At 35.9% G+C, this 17772-nt stretch overlaps 1 protein-coding gene across 1 annotated transcript; it reads right to left on the minus strand.

Moving 5' to 3' along the window:
* Positions 1 to 8349: 8349 nt before the first annotated feature.
* On the minus strand, positions 8350 to 16296 carry LOC120329324 (sushi, von Willebrand factor type A, EGF and pentraxin domain-containing protein 1-like). Its single transcript, XM_039395922.2, has 12 exons — positions 15995 to 16296; positions 15493 to 15633; positions 14997 to 15200; positions 14635 to 14835; positions 13618 to 13749; positions 13150 to 13284; positions 12617 to 12796; positions 12284 to 12496; positions 10903 to 11094; positions 9519 to 9710; positions 9171 to 9299; positions 8350 to 8824 (listed from the first exon to the last, which is right to left on the minus strand). The coding sequence occupies exons 1-12, from the start codon at positions 16065 to 16067 to the stop codon at positions 8643 to 8645; spliced, it is 1974 nt and encodes a 657-aa protein (XP_039251856.2). The 5' UTR covers positions 16068 to 16296; the 3' UTR covers positions 8350 to 8642.
* Positions 16297 to 17772: the final 1476 nt, after the last annotated feature.

The following is a 17772-nucleotide window of genomic DNA, read 5'->3' on the forward strand; positions in this document are numbered from 1 at the left end:
TGATTTTTTGCCGCTGGACACTATTAAAGAAAATGAATGTGGGATTTGAACCAAAAACATTCAAGAATTTCTGTAAAAGTTCATAGATTTGAATTAGATAATAGTTGGAACCATTGGATGTACGTAATTTAAGTAACGGTAAGAGTTGTTTTAGCACTCGCAGTGTCAACATCTCAACTGATAGATTAGTTAAGGCAATATGAGACAGTTCAGCAGTTGGCAAAGTTTTCTTTCCAGTAGGCCAATTTGTAAAATTCAATGTCAGAATATACGTTTGCGTACCGTAACGAACGTAATAAAAAAAAAGAACTTTTTTATTGAAATCACCATCGGTGAAAGGCTTCCCGCAAACACAAAATCTGGTATAAACAACTCTTGAAATTGGCTCACATCTGATTTTGACCTCTTGGCTATAGGCATCGCGTTTATCACCACGGTTAAAAACGAAATGAACGCAAATACCGGCATGCGAGCGAACAATAATGACGTAAAAATAAAAAACGATAATGATGAATCAATAAGTAAAAACAGCAAATCTAACCACGTGTTTCGCACCGAATGTACGGGAATTGATTTTTATTATTTTAACATTTTAAAAGCCTGTTTTTGGAAAAAATTTCGCGACGCCGCGTGCCGTATAAAATCACCTCACGTCCCATGATTGGCACGCGTGTCGGGAGTTGCCCACCCCTGCTAGGAAAGGGCGCTACCATGTGGCATTCCGCCAAGCTCAATTCACCGATCATAACGTCGAACCTGATGCCCAGCTAACTCTTTACCGGTACCGATGGGCATGTGAAAAACCACAGCAATAGGCTTCAATATTAGTTTACAGCATTTCGGGTAGACGAGCGCGTAAAATGCATTTTGAGAAACACTAATTTTGAAATCGAAAAATATGGCACGGACGTGTATACAAGTTGGCCACATATTGGCGTTGAAGCGATGCTTCTGGATGAAAAAATTTCAACCTATATACCTTGACAAAATGCATCGTTTTTTATTTCCGTCAGTTTTCCCAAAGCGCAAAAACGTACCAAAGTACTAAATAAATGTCTCAGTGAGCAAATCTGATGTCGCATGTTATACATATAGTACTTAAAGTAATCAAGTAAAGACTTGATTAATCTTCTGATCGGCAAGGAAAAATACTTAATTGTTAGTCTCTATGATACAGTACAGTAGTAGATCTCAACTATGTAAGTCAGTAGCTTCAGTAATCAGTAGTTTTTTCATCATAATAAAAATAATATTACATATAAAATGAAGTGGAAACGTTGCATTTCAGCGTGAAAGGAGACGCGATAAACCATTAGGCAGCAGCAAAACATGTGAGAATATCCAATTTCAAATTATACTAGGGTAAAAAGTTGAACACAGCATAATAACAAAAATGTGGCCGATGAAAACTTTGAAGCGACTAGATATTTTCACTATTAACTCTATATTTTGGTGTGACTATTATTACATTGCAGAAATTGTTGGACGCGGAATCGCCCCGAATAATTTGTTGCTGCATTGTTGTTTTTTCTGTACCTCTGCATCTAATGGTCGAATCGATTTCAAATGAAATTTCGGAAATATGAGAACACTTCAGGTTTTCGCTCTCGCCCATCGATCTGTTTAGCAAACTCTATGTTCAGACGGCCCACCAATTTTTGCACGAGCATGTCAGCTTTTCGACGTTTGTTCAGTGTGTTTCCGTTATTTTATCAAGTATTGCCTCTATTCTTGATAAACTGTTCGGTTGCCAATGGGCTTGTAAATTTGGGTCTCGAAACAGATGTAATAGTGGTGCTCAATGTATAGATATATGCCCATCCATTAAATATTTTTTGAGGTTGTGGGAGTACACTTAAAAAATTGTAGAGAAGTTTTTATTTCTATGTTTTAATTGCGGCAACATCTGTCCTACTCCTAACGTAACAAGTAGTGGATAGCTTCTGTTGACTAAAACGATTGGTTGCAAACTAGAAGTTTAGTAAGAGGCATACGGGGAAATCGTTTTTGTGATAGATTGTAATCCCAACCAATTTTTTTGCATGTTGTGCTAAAAATAAAGGAATAGTTATGATATCACTGTTCATGCGCATGACTTAATTTTATTTTTCAATCTTTGAAAGTAGTAACAAGATGCGCATGCTATGAGGATATTAAATTTTATGAAGTGAAATCATTCACATGTTTTTTTTACATCCAGACAATACAAATATCGATACACAATTTCATAGAAATTTTAATCACCAAAATGTTATTTATTGATGTATTTTCATTTCTGTTTACTATTTGAGTCTAGTAAATCGTTCAAATTGTCACAGATCAAACGCCTGGACACTCCATGGTTACCACTTACCAGTGATGAAATTTTTGCTTTTAAAAAAATGACAATAAATGATTTAGTCTAGTCCTCGGCTCGGCTCGATTAAACCTAATATATATCTAGATGACATTTATACCGATTAATCTTCTGTATACATAACAGCTTATTGATGCGAAAGTTAAATTTCAAAGTGTATCTGGCATATCAACTTTATTATCCTTTGTATAATAAACACAATAAGCAGCTCCTTATGACCTGGAATACGGGCGATATAACAGTTGTTAGTGATATATATATATATATATTGACGCAAGCTTATCGCATTTATGCGGGATTATAGCAAGTAGTTTTTATTATATGAATAAAGGGGTTGATAATATCCACAATCGTATAAAAACCGGTTTGATATAAGGTAATATTTTAGATGGTAAATCATAGCAACAAATTTATTATAAAATGAACTTTTTCCATAATATAAAGATATTCAAAATCGACGAGATTCAAATAAGGTTTTAGCACCAAAAGAATTGGTTGTAGTTGAAGTTTAAAATAGAGAATTACAAAATGGATGCATTCTCGCCATTATATTTCCCGAATTGTTAATAACCTAAGTAAATTTTTTTCATAAACTGTTTGATGTACACATTTGAGTTGATGTTGCTTGGAAAGCAATTTCGTGTATTTGTGTAAAATTTTATATGGTACTTTCTTGCTTTTTACAAAATAAACAACATCTCATGACCTGGAATCCGACGATACACAGTAAGCGATTTAATGAAGATAAGCCTATCGTCGGTGTCAAATACTTGCGCTTATACGAGATTATGTTTGGTATCGTTTATTATGTGAACAAAGAGAAGAATAACTACTACAATCTTTTGAAGCATCTGAAAGCATGTTGTTGAACAAGTTGATATACGGAAACATTTTAGTTGGTAAAGTCATAATAAAAATTGGGTGCTCCCGAAGTATGCGAACCAAGATGGCGGACATCGGAACGTAACATGGGTAACAGGTTAGGGTTAGGCGATAATTTTTTTCCAATTTACCTTATTTTAGTCCTATTATCAGTTCGAAGACTAGCCAAGATCCTCCCGTAGTATTTATACCTAAAATTATGGCCTAAACCTAACCTAGTACACATATTACATTCCGATGTCCGCCATCTTGGTTCGCATACTTCGGGAGCCCCAAAAATTGTGATATTAATGTTCACTCTGTTGCTTTAAGAGATTGTTGATTTCGTCAAAAGATATCGACAAGATTCCCATCTTTATTAATTAAATAATAAAAATATTTTATCAGAACAATTCGCACATTTACTTTTATCCGAAGGGCATCGATTACTTTCCATATTATTGGGAACTTTTGCATCCAATATTTTGTTTTATATGTTACCATTCATGGTTAATCTTAACCCGATTACTCTCGCCAGTTGCCGAACAAGATATAGCAAAGGCCCTCAAATGTAGATACGCAGATATCGAATACACTTTTGTATTACATTCAATACAATTACCTCAACTATAGATTCCGAACGCCTAATTCCAAAAGCGCAAAGGGGGTTAAACCGCCTAAGATTTTTGCGCCAGAAGCATATGCGATAAGAGTACAATTTGGAAAAATTAATTTACTTCTCAGTTGGACACATTGAAGTTTTTTATGTAACAAACTCACATCGTCCCTCTCCTCCGTCCATAGTAACCTTTCTGTAAATAAATAACTTTTCCTTCTTCGCATCGTATCACCATCTGTTCTCCTTGGCAGATGTATTCGTCATAGACATTGTCTTAATACAAATATGAGACTTTTTTAGAATTCGTGAGTTATGCAGAAGTAGTTAAAGAACAAAACCCGGTCGCTCCATCCCATCAAGAAATTAGGACACGGAAAAGGGCAAACATTATACCAGATAAACTATTTATTATTGAACAGTAGAATGAGTAAATTCTCTCTGTTACTTCTACGTAAAATTTCCATTCGAGGTTTTCTAGTTGTATATTTTGTTTTGGTGAAGTGTGCTAGTTTCAATTCAACTGCATTACTGCAAAGCCATTATCGCGCATTAGCGCAAGATTTTTCAATATATCGTCCGCATACTAGCTATGTATAATTGACGCACGTAAAAAAATTTGTTGACTTACCATTCTGAGCACATAAACCCCATGTAACAAGAAAGAAGATAACTGCGTATTGCAGATATCTTGATACTTCCTCCATTTTCAAACTATTGATACCCCCGACTTCCCGAGAGCATTTATTGTACAAATCACAATATTTCTCTATTTATAGCGTTTGGGAGCAATCACCATTTCTGATTTGCAATTGGGCGATGTAGCCTCAGGCCGACACGTGAAACGAATAGGCGTTTTAGCATTTTTTTTTGTTATTCTCGACACATTAAATCTCAGATCAACTTTCACGCGAAATGAAACAAGTCACTTACATAAAACAATCATTTAAAACGAGATAATTTTTGTTCGAATAGTTTTATTTAAAATCTATAACCCGTTTCGCTTGTAGTCGTCTGCGATATACGCCAGACGTCGAAACTTACCTTCAACTTAACGATTTTATGAATATACTGCCTTATTGGCTGAATAGCACATCGATTTTGTCCTTAAGATCAATTAACTGATCACTTATAATAACAATTAAACACTGAACGAGTTAAATCACAATTAATCAAAAAAATTGTATTTTGATCATCAATGATTTATATATAATACGAATTGATTTTTTTGTATACATATATATATATATATATATGAAGTCCTTAGTAGAATATATTTTTACTCTGGTTCATGATCGCTTTTCGTTATGCTGGCTATGTGACACTTGAGTGCGTTATGACCATTCGTATGCAGACAATTGAAATGAAGAAAGTCACGATAAACGAACTTTTTACAGAAGGCCAACTCAGGCTAACCTCCGTGTGGGATGGCAAGCTAAAATATTGTAGCCTAATATATAAGAAGTAATACTGACCTGATGCAATTTGGTGGGACTGCGTATTCATTTTAAATAGCCAAGGCTGATTTTGGACAAGGATAGAGAGTCCGAACGTGTGGTCGTACTTACATGCTTTTTGCTGGCGTTGGAATAAAAAACACGGGGATTTGTAATAGAAGTTTAAATCAATTCATTGGATTCAGGAGTCGCAGCGTGTTTTTCAAACTGCCACAATCAGCAATTGCAATCTAGCATTTCAACTGCAGCGTTAAACAGCTCACGAACAAGTAAGTTTCCTAATCATAATTTTCACATCCCGAGATCAAAGAAAAAGCTGAATTTGTAACGTCGTGAGGCCAGTATAGATGTTTCGTTTATCCGTAGCCATGAGCAGAAGCATAAAGCCGGCCTAAATCGAAGCCGGCCATGAGTGATTTTGTTATTCGTAAACACTTCCGCTGCAGGAGATGATCAAATCTCGGGAAATATTTCAAATCACCGCAAATATATAATTACAGTTATTCACGAGCGAACATGACTGTGGGTACAAATGTATGCAGGTGGAATTGTAACCGGTAAAGATGTTAATGGGAGAATGCATATACGTGTAAACGCGCGTGATGCAAATGTGGATTGGTACCAATGCATGTGCAAATGTGCGTGGGTACAAATGTTCATGGGTACAAATGTACGTGAGTGCAAATGCAGATGGGTGCAAAGGTACGCGGGTGCAGTGTACGTGAGTGCAAATGTAGATGGGTGCAAAAGTACGCGGGTGCAGTGTACGTGAGTGCAAATATACGGGGGAGCAAATGTTCAGAGTGAAAATATCCGTGGAGGCAAATTCACGGGGTTGCAAATAATTGGGGAAGCATGTTGTATATCATTCGGCAAATAAGTTAACAGACATACGTCAAAAAGAGAAACCTGAACTAGGTCACTCAGATATGGAAAGTGCGCAGTCCAACAATGATATACCGGTATATGCAATTTGGCTCGCAGAAAAACAATTTGATCTTAAATGGTTTGAAAATCACTACAAATTGAAGAATTTTTGTTCGATTTTCGATTGAACTTCCATGATGTTTCGTTCTCTATCTAGCTACGGGTTCTCAACACATGACTCGACATCATCAACTTATATTATCAGTAAACATAAAAAGCACCGCGTAGTAGATCAGTTACAATGCGACAACCACGTTTTACAGGGTCAACCAAGGACATTGAACACAGGGGGCGCTACAGGGCATATTACGTCATATCGTAACACATGATATCTACGGGTTGTCAACGTATTCCCGATAAGAGATAACGGGCAACCCAGTGTGAAATTCCGAAAATCGATTTTGCAGGAGAATCTCATATTCAGATGAAAACGCAAACAAGTCTGAGATGATGCCCTACAAATTGTTGCGATCGCTAACAAGATAGAAATGCTCAAAGATATGAACACGAAAGTCATATGATTACGTGATGGGGCTAAATACATGCTGTGTTGAATTGGTACCGTTAAGTAGTAAGGCCGAACATCAAGTCCGCAATACAAAACGAAGCACAGCAATAACGGGGGCGATCATGCTTAACGCAGTAAACACAATGTTGTCATGATTTAAAGTAAAATATAGAGTTTTTGGGTGAAATATCGGAACTCATGGGACTCAGAGACGAATATAAAAATGAAAAAAAAGTAATAGAATTACGGTGACTACATCTACCAAAACGTGCTGGTAATTTGTAATCGATGGTTCCATCAGTCATGGGGAAAGCGACTTTTTGCTTTTGTTCTGTTACAATAATAAACCCTGGTAATATACTATTGCAAACTGGAAGGGAACTCAACTTCTGATACTCGGATGCTACAGTTACACGTTTGCTGTTTTCAAGTACACGACTTTGCGAATGTTGCCATTTCTTACTACAGTGGTCTTCAACCTTCGATCGAACCCCTGGGGTTCGGTGGAGCTGTTCCAGAGAATCGACGGAGGTCCTATAAAACAGCTACATATTATGATACTTTTCTATTACCTATAGCCTACTAACTGTGAAAAAAATAACTATGGTTCATCACAGATCTTCAAACTTATACGTTCGGGAACTAATAAATTAGCTTAGTTGTGTGTATAGCTTGCCACAGATATAAATTTTATTGGATCTGTCGATATTACTCCTTAGATTCCAGTACATTTTTTCGAAAACTCGTATCTCCACAGATGTCGCACGCTATAGGGTGTGTATACCTAAATATGATAGCACTTTTAGATGCTTTCTGCTTTTGGCTTGCGAATATCTTAGGTTGTCATGGCAAACCAAGGAGTATATTGGCGACCCTTATTCACATTCTACCGTACTAATAAAATTTACACCAGTTTTACAGATAAATTGAAGATAGGCCGTAAATGTACATAAATGAATTCAAAATCAGAGTGTGTTTGAATTTTCTATGTAATAAATTAGCGACAAAGAATAATTAGTTGCAGAGTTTTGCCCGAAGTTATTATCATTTGTTCCGGACAACTCGATATGTCGCCGAGTCATATCCTATCTTTATTTCTTTAATATGAAACAATTGGCAAACGCATTTATCCTTATTTTCAATGCAGTTTGAGGTTTGAGCAACAAATGACTTGAACTACCAACGTTTTTGAGGCATATTATCATTTTTCAAAGTTGCTATTTTGTATCAGTTTTTTTCGTCTTTTCACCCGCATAACTTGAACAGCAAAAAAACACCTTCTTCCCATGCGTCGACACTATTGTGACAAAACGATAGCTATTTCCAAACGGGATATTGGTATCTGAGGTTACACCACAATTTTCATTTTCATAACCTTGCACGAGATTAGCTTTCTCTTTATAGAGTTAGGATTGGACTCTTAATTTCAACCGTTAAGTACCATGGGTTCGACGGGAGCTTGCAGAGTAGCGCAGGGTTTCGGCAGGCTCACAACGATTAAGAATCACTGGCTTAATACGACATTCGTTGTATAGGTCTGTATATATTCGTGTTATTTTTGAAGAAAGTTTACAAAATCTCACTATATCTCCATAATTATAGGCATGTCAATACATAAAACCAATTAAGTGATGTAATTTATTTGAAATATATTCCAATAGATATCAACATACGCGGAAATTATACGCATAATTTGAATACATGATTTCTTGAAGTTGGATAACTAAGCCAGTAATTTTGAATTTCAAAATGCATCTTTCTAACTAAGTTGAAAAAGATATTCGTTTAAAAGCAGATGAATTGTCGGCAAGATTTTATGATGAAACTGAAAAAGTTTTCTAAGTCTATTTGAATAACGATATTATTTAATGTTCATCACGGGGGGTTATTGTCGGAGTTTGTGATCAATTTATGTGATCACTTCCTACATTGGGTCAAATCGACGCATGTTTTCTCCGATGAACTCTTCAGGACTTTTCCTTGTGGACATTGGCATTTGTTGCTCTGATCACAGCTTTTGTCACAAACTGGTGACGGGTTATCGCATGTTGCGGGACACTTAGAAGCGCAGTTGTTGTAGACCTGACCTCCTTCACAAGCTTGATGAAAATAAAATAAATGTGTTGATTAACATTGCCATAATTTGGTGGAACGTGATAAAAATTCTAGCGAAGAAAATTTTGGTGACAGCACATTTGAACCCACGTACATTTGAACCCATAGATTTGCACCCGTATATTCGCGGGTTCTATTTATATGCGGGTGCTTAAATACATGGGTTAGGGTTAGTATGGGTTCAAATATTCGTATGTGCAAATTTCCATAGGTGCAATAGTATGCAGGTGCAATTGTCGTGGGTTCAAATCTACGTGGGTTCAAATGTAATGGAACCGAAAATTTTATTTCCCGTTATTAAAAAAATGTGAAATTTTCTACTTTTTTTACCTCTGCAATTAAATCCGTCACCAAAATATTGATCTCTGCATTGACATTTACCCTGATTATTTTCTACTCTGCAATCCGCTTTATCATGACATCGATTTTGACATTTGTCTTTCGGACGACGTTGAATTTCTGAAAATGGATATTTATTTAACACAGACACCTTATACAGTACATCATAGTATACATATAGATTACCACAATTTATAAAAATAATTAAAAAGTTCAATTTGTTGGAAAATTTCCTGCACACCTAATAACCTATGGTGTTGCATAATTGAGACGGGCATTTATTATCAAGAATATCAGATAGGTTTACGCAGACTGCAAATGGATTTCTATAAAACTTACTGTCACATCTAGGCTGTGAACCAGACCATTTTCCATTATTTTGACAAGTACGTTGAGATGGTCCAGTGATTTTGTGCCCTTTGAAGCAAGTATATGTTACGACAGTTCCAACTTTGTATTGTTTGTCACTTGTCGTCACCTTCCCTTTCGAAAGTCTCGGTGGTTTTTCACAATTTTTCTTCTTTGGGGGACCTGATATACATGAAAATTTATATTTCATTTACTTATATCATTTATACGTATATCATTTACTTATACAGTAATATGATGAATTATATCAAATTAGAATATTAAGACAAATATTAGAATGCTGACCATCTGTTGAACATAAATCTGCGTACCGTTTCTCGGAGAGAAAAATTGGATTTTGTGTTGTTTCTTCATAAAATTACCCAGAAAAATCTTTTGACATATTGTTACATCACTAATGTCACTGAATTTCTAGTGTTATGACTAGCTGAGGCAAAGTTGAATGATGTGCTTGCAGTCTAAATTGTTACCTGGCACTCTATCTTTTTGTTCGGGAATATGTGCTAACAATTTTGGCATCATAGAAAACTAAAAATCGAATGTGGATTCTACTAGCCTAGGTTCGATATGCCTGATAACTATATATTAATAACAATATAATTTATGCCGGGTGTTTTTGCAACCAGCCTAAACAGTATCAAAATAATGCCGCTTATATGTCAGAAAATTTAGTAATTTCCCTCTTTTACCTTACATTTGGTAATCAATCAATCTGCAGTTATTTGTACAAGGTTATTTTGTAAACATGAGTTCGAAAAGAAAGCTGACAAATTCAAACAGATTTTTAATTGGATGTGGGAGGGAAAATATCAAAATGCTTGCTTGATATGCCAGCAAGTTGTGTCGGTAATAAAAGAATATAATTTAAAACGGCATTTTAGAATCTTGTGAGCAATTAGCATTTTTCAAAGTTAGGATTTTGCTTTAAAAATCTTATCGATGTTCAAAAGCACCTACATTTGCGCAAGCACTTTCCCGTTATGTTTGAAATCTTACACTAAATGTAAATATAGAAAGATTCTTGCAGGTTCTAGTAAGTTTTTTGGTGCTTTTTGCATATTTTAGCTTAATAAATACTGATCAATGTGTTTGCACAATAAAAGTGTTTGTTTTGTTTTGCACTATTTGCCTATTCTTGGCACTATCGTGGCCCGAGAACAATGCAAAAATAGTTTTGTGGCCCCCGTAGCCGACAACCTTGGACTAATCTGCTCTAGTTCTAGATGATTACGATTGGTTGTCCAACTTGGTTTCTTATCAATATATATATATATATATATGTTATTGCGAATGAGGAACACTTATTATGGCTTAGTCGTCAATATATGCCTTTAACTAAATACCCTAAACCCACCTTCACATCTAGGCACTTGGCCGCTCCATTTCCCATTTGGCTGACATGTTATCTGGGAATTCCCTATCAGCATGTAAGGATCCCTGCATCGATACGTCACAGTAGTTCTCGGTTTAAAATTCCAATCGCTCGTCTGCATGTTTGCATGAGGAATATCTTGTGGTCTTTGACATTTTCGAGTGCGCTTTTGCCCTATATACCGATATTGGAATATCATTAGTCCAACTAATATAATGTCATATCAAACTGGAGCCATAAAATCCCTTTAATACTATAGCGACCATGCAACCTGCGACCCACTGGCCAAATGCGGCCCACAAGAAAAAAATTGTGCGTCCCGCGGAGAAGTGCCAATTTTGAATTGTGTGCGGCTCGCAAAACGAATTTTTAATTTAGTTTAATCTAGTTAGTATGTGCGAGTAGTTCCAATCCCTTCGCTTTGCAAAGCCTATAATTTGGTCCAAATTATCATCTACGCCTATGACGGTTATGCAGCTATTGCTTGTGCAAAGCGATCAACGTATGTCATAAGATCAATTTGTGCCTGTAACTACTAGAAAGAGTGGCCCGCGGTTTCACCCGGTTATCTGTATTTGGCACTTCTGATGTTGCACACCCGTGCTGTAGGAGATCGCGATCTATTATAATAACATTAAATGGTAAAAGATTTGGACACGCTACATATATATAACACCATGCAGTAGGCTACGTCATTCAACAGCAAAATAAATGGGACAAGATGGAATAAAATGTTTCAATATTTAAAGATAATATTAATAAGTTTTACCTACTCGGGTCTTGTCGACCTGAGACAATCAAAATATTTATCCAATTTTGTTCGCCTATTGTACATTTTTTTTGTGTAACGGAACTGAAACCTATGGGCAGGGTGTATATTTACTTGGATAACACAGACAGTCTCCGAATTCGTTATAAAACTAAAAAACGGAAAATCGTAATAAAATTATGCCATAACCCTTATCTGATAGCCTACACATATATATACTATACGGGAGTAACCTGTAAGATACCATACTTCAACGTTTTCCAACCGGAGTGGAATTACGCCGTTTTGGACGAGTAATTTTGTTTTATATTTGCTGTCGTATTACTAATATTTTTATCTTTTATTTTTTTTTACTAAAATACCCTACTTATTCATATGAACACTTGATAAATTACTTAAACTATACAAAAACGAGAGTGCGACTTGCACATAAAACTAGCAAGCTAACATCCATCAATTAAAGATTGAACAAATAAAGTAAATTTATGCATAGTGAGAAAGGATTAAATAGTCCTAAAATAGGCAAAGTACGAATTTAACTTCAAATTCGGAACCACTGTCATACTTAAACGTAGATCAAAACTTGTTTTATACCTTTAGGTCTTTGACATGTTGGAGAGCTTCCAGACCATCTTCCGTTTTCTTGACACGTTCGTTGCGAGTTGCCGATCAGTTTAAACGGTTTTCTACACTCATATGTAACGGTACTCCCTGTCTTAAATGTCCAATCACTTGCAGTAAGAGTACCGTCCTGTATGTCCTGAGGACGGGTACAAGTTTTTTTCATTGGTTGCATAGCTTGTCTTTCTAAAACATAATGTAAAAATCGTAATTTTAAAGAAAGAAACATATTGAAAGATCTCATATTTTAAAGAATCATATTGAGAAAATATAAATTATATTTTTTAGCGGAACATGTACACTTACTCTCGCATCGTGGCTGAGTTCCAGACCACCGTCCGTTATCTCCACAAGTTCTTTGCTCATTCCCCATTAACTTATAACCTCTTATGCACTGATATGTCACGACATTGCCTCGAACGTAACTTTGTTGATCAGATAATAGTTTGCCATTTGTTAAACCGGTAGGCCGCTCACAACCTTTGCCTGCAATTTGAGATTTAACTTATGGAAGTATAGTTTATGTTAAACTTTATTGCCTACATGCTTTACACCTTCCAATTTATCATAAACGAACTTAGCGCCACGCAACAGTTAAAGTACGGTATTTAAGTATGTAACAACTTTGTTAGAGTATACTGCTGAAAAAAATATTTGCTGTTATTTTTGCAAATAATTTGACTTCGGAGTCAAGACTGGTTTGTTAAATAATTCCAAGGTCTTCAAATTACAACCCAATCGAAATTTACTGTTGTTTTGCGTCAGGATATTTTTTCGGCAAAGTCTACACCAATGAAGCATTTGTTTGTTACCAAGCCTATAAAGCTAAAATAGCTTACTCTGACAAAATGTTCCATCGCCGGTGTATCCATCTCTACATTTGCAATCGTACTTCTTGTCTGTTATTCTGACGCAATCGGCATGTTTGTGACATCGATGATGATTTCGTTTTTCACATTCGTCTCTTGGTCGTTCTAAATGATAAAGGTTCTGTAATCGCGGGGCTGGTTGCGAGACAAAGTCACTAAGTGGGACTAGACGTGCTGTAACAACCGAATGTAAGCATATATTTTAGGTTTAATTTGGTGGCAACAACACAGCGCGGCACTAAGTATACTAACGAAAATGCCTGGGGCTTAGCTCTGAACCAATTAGAGTTTTATCCAAACCAAAAAATGTTATACGGTGGTGAGTTTATTTATTTGAGTCGTGATGTTTTTATTTTCGAGTCAAGATATATAAACAATTCCATAAGATTCATCGCCTCACGTGAGGTTCGGTTTTTCACGCCATATTTTGACACTTACGATGGCAATTATACCCGTCTCCATCATATCCTGGCGAACAGTAGCAACGTGGTTTTTTATCTTCTTGTCTTCTTTCGCACTGTGCCCATCTATGGCAGTGTTTTCCGTGTTCTCGTTCGCAGTCAGTTGCTTCTGTATGTTGACATTTTTATCAAAATTAGAATTATATTTTAAAATTGCTTTCCCGATTTCGATACCAAAAAAGGGTGATTATCATTTGGCTACAGAAAGTACATACAGACAAAAAAACTCCGACATTTTAAATACTTACTATATGACAATGCTGTTACATCTATTCTTCTTATTTTAGTTTAATTTATGTTGATAATGTACTGCCATTTTGTTTTTAGTTATCTACAGATTTCAATAGCGAGAGATTTATTACAAATTTTAGAAAATTTTTTGATGCCTAAATATTGCTTGGACAGGTAAGCGCCGTGCATTTATTATGGAATATTTTTACACTAACAAAGAATCTGTAGCCAAAATGCTTTTGTTTATGATATTCTAATTACCAGTGAATAAGCTCACTTTAACTTATTTGGTGTATTGATATAGTTGGCACAAAGTAACCCCAGAGAAGTACATCAAACGCCTCTTCCTTGCGAACGAGTAACAGTGTGGTTGAAGTTGGAGTCCTTACTTTTTGAGCAAGAGGAAAACGCGGTTGCGATTACTTCAGCTCGTTATGTGCAGATGCTGCGTGATGTTTTGCAAGGACCCTTGCTGACGCAATTGATTTCTATGAATGTTTATATGCGATGGCCATCACGTTTGATCTTTCACTTAGTAATTATTTTCTGTGAGGTTGTCTCAAGGTTTAGGACGCACCGACCAAGACCTGAAGCTTTGACGGGCTGAAGCTGCGTTCTTTACAAAAAATAGTTTAAAAAATGACAATCATGAGCCTTGTTAAAATGTGACAGATATTTTTGCCTCACCCTGTACGTACTGCAAATAGGGTGATAGAAATATTACAATTTTGTTTCCTTGAGAAAAATACAAATAATAATTTACTTTCACATCTTGGGTGTGTTCCGGACCATTGGGCACTGGGCAGGCAAGTTCGTTCTGAATCTCCTACTAATCTCAATCCCTCGTTGCACCTGTACGAAACCCTGCTGTTGATCCCATAGTTTCCACCGCCGGACATTGTACCTTGCTCAAGATTTTGTGGTCTTTGGCATTTTCTCCCGCCGCCTGTTCGTCCCTGAGTGCCTGAATAAATAAGAGTTTTGATCAAGTTATTTCAATTGACGAATAAATAAGTTAGACGACCGCAATTTGCATTCACATAAGTTGAAGTTTTTGTGTAGTTTAGTTTTTCGATATTATGACTATTTGCTTGCGCTGAACATCAAGATTAATAAAAAACGGACCTACGCATTGAGGAGGAGTTCCTGACCATTGACCATGTTGCTGGCAAGTGCGTTTATCATTTCCCTGCAGTTTGTATTGACCATGACATTCATACGTTATCACTGTCCCCGATTTCAGTGATCCGTCACTTAATCTATAACTTCCATGCTCTATGTTACCAGGTTGGCTGCACTTCCCTCCTTGACCTCCTTGTTGGTTTTCAACTTAATGAATTAGTATGTGGTGACATGCATTCTTTTAATATTAAAAACAAATTAAAATATAGATGTATGTGTTTTATTACTTTCTTGAATGAAAGGAATATTTGCTCAGAACTGCACGTAGCTTAGGGATTTCATACGAATTACATATAAAGTGCATATTTTTTACGCAAACCCGTATATATATATATATATATATGACCTTCTTACTATTTGCCAAATGTGCTAACGACATCGCAGTTTTCGACACACCATAAAAGCTTGTTTCAAATTGCTGTCAATAAATTCAACATACTGTTATCGCGATGACAGTTTTGTCCATCTCCGCGGAAGCCAGGTGAACAATAACATCGAGGTCGAGGATCTTCTTGTCTCCTTTCACATTGGGCCCATTTATGACAATGTTGACCTCGTTCTCTTGCGCATTCGTCAGCTTCTATGGAGAAAAAAAAAACATTTGATGAGTGAAGTTTGTTGATTCTCCACGTGAATAACATAATAAATGAAATAAGTTGTGCCGTAGTCTCTTTTTCCACCCATTAGCGTACCGTTGTATTATTTAAGGTTGTCTCGTCTCTGTATGTCTCTGTATATCTGTATGTAATGTTTGCTGTATAATTTGCAGTGACCCTTCACATTTCGGAATTGCTTCTTAAATCTGGTATTACACTTTTCTGAATGATCTCGAAATACTACGATATTTATCAATGTACTTTTGAGAGTAAATTCTATGCAAATATAACGAAACGACTCATTTTTCTGAATTACCCTAAATAGTATAATCATTTTTCACTTACGTGCCGAAGCGTCTTGGAATGTTATAGCAAGATGCAGCAGTAAGCAAAGCAATGACGATCCACAAAGTTGCATTTCTACGATTGAAATTCAGGTTTTTCATACAGCTCAAAAGTACGCAATATAAATTGCTCAAGTTTATATAGCTAAGCGACGTCTGAGTTTTTAAGTTCAAATGCCAATGACTAGGTTGCCTCTGGCTGCAAAAAAAACTTGCTGCTTGCTAATCGTGTAGAATAAAATTCAACTATAATAAATGCTTGGACAAAATTTGTTAAATTTCTATCGAGAAAATATTCGTACTCATCAATTATCATGCGATTAACAACATTTTTTTTCGGATGGTTAGCATTATAAGTACGCACATCATTACTTATCTAGAATCTCGCAAACGCTGCACACATTTACGCATGTACGCGTATTTGACGTTGATTGGATGATGTGTTTCAACCATAATCGTATTTTTTCCTACAGTAAAGTCTATAGAACAAAGTTTGAAATTCTGTAAAATTAACTTCTGTTAACGCAGAGTTATTGACTATTTTGCATGCCTATGCATCAATTTGAAATACTGTAGGCCTACAGTACTACAATATCATGAACAACGAGGGGTTGATTGGGCGGAAAGTTTAACTTCGTTTTATTTACATGCAAATATACTTGAACTTGTACAATTGTGGCGAATAGGTGTCGATTTAAAAATGAAAGACTAAGCGATATTCTGTAGTTTCACATTTTTGATCATTTTTTTTTTCTAAAATGACGTACATCATAGTCACTAGACCCACTGTTTTATCAATCATGAGCTACATACCAAATTTGACGCTGTACAACTGTCACAATTTGTGACGTTTTGAAAAAGTTATGAATAAACATTGCGTATATTACTACCTTATTGCATATTAGATGATTTTGGTGGTTTACTGGTTTTGTGCTTTTTGTTGAACACCAAGCGAGGTCTGATCACATCTGATTGCGTCAAAACTAAAAAAAAATCCATAATACTTAAAGTCACAACACTTAATGCTAATGAAGACAGCTCAGTAAATACCTACCGGCATATACTATATCGCAGTTTGGTCGCAAAATCTGCGTCATTATAGCCATCGGCGTAATTTATATATATCTATATAAAAACCATTTGGATATATTACACCTCTGGTATTTTGTACATGTACTGATGACGTACCAATTTGGGAAAATTTACGTTAATGACGCGGGTGTCCTGGATTATAATATTATTTATCCGTCATTAAACTGCGTATTGCGTTCTGATAAGGTTATGAACATTATGAATGGATAAGGTAATTATAGACATTATGTTATTCAGACACATCGTTATTCGCACATCGTAAGCGATTTCAAGATCCGATACGATTGTCAAAATTGCGCCTAAATCATGCTGTAAGTATGACCAATCAAGTATATGCACAAGGCCGTAAAACATCTACAATAATAGCTCCCAGCCAGGGCTAGATTCAAATGATATAAGTGCCAGCTGGGCCAGGGGTGCACAACTAAAAAGGGGATACGTGCCCATTTTAGTTTACAAAATAATCTATTAGAGTGTCACGCTACGTTCAAATATTTGTTGGTGTTGAAAACGAACTTTCGTAAAACACATGGAAAAATACTTCAATAAAATCGTAATAACGAATAATCCTTTGCCGAAACAATATGATCCCCTAACAAACTACTGATTAAAGGCGTTTTTGATGGACCAAATTTGAAATGTTGGACTACAAAGAATCGCTGAATTCAAATACTAGGCATGCGCCAA

The sequence above is a fragment of the Styela clava genome, chromosome 12 (assembly GCF_964204865.1).
Source record: "Styela clava chromosome 12, kaStyClav1.hap1.2, whole genome shotgun sequence".
Lineage (NCBI taxonomy): Eukaryota > Metazoa > Chordata > Ascidiacea > Stolidobranchia > Styelidae > Styela > Styela clava.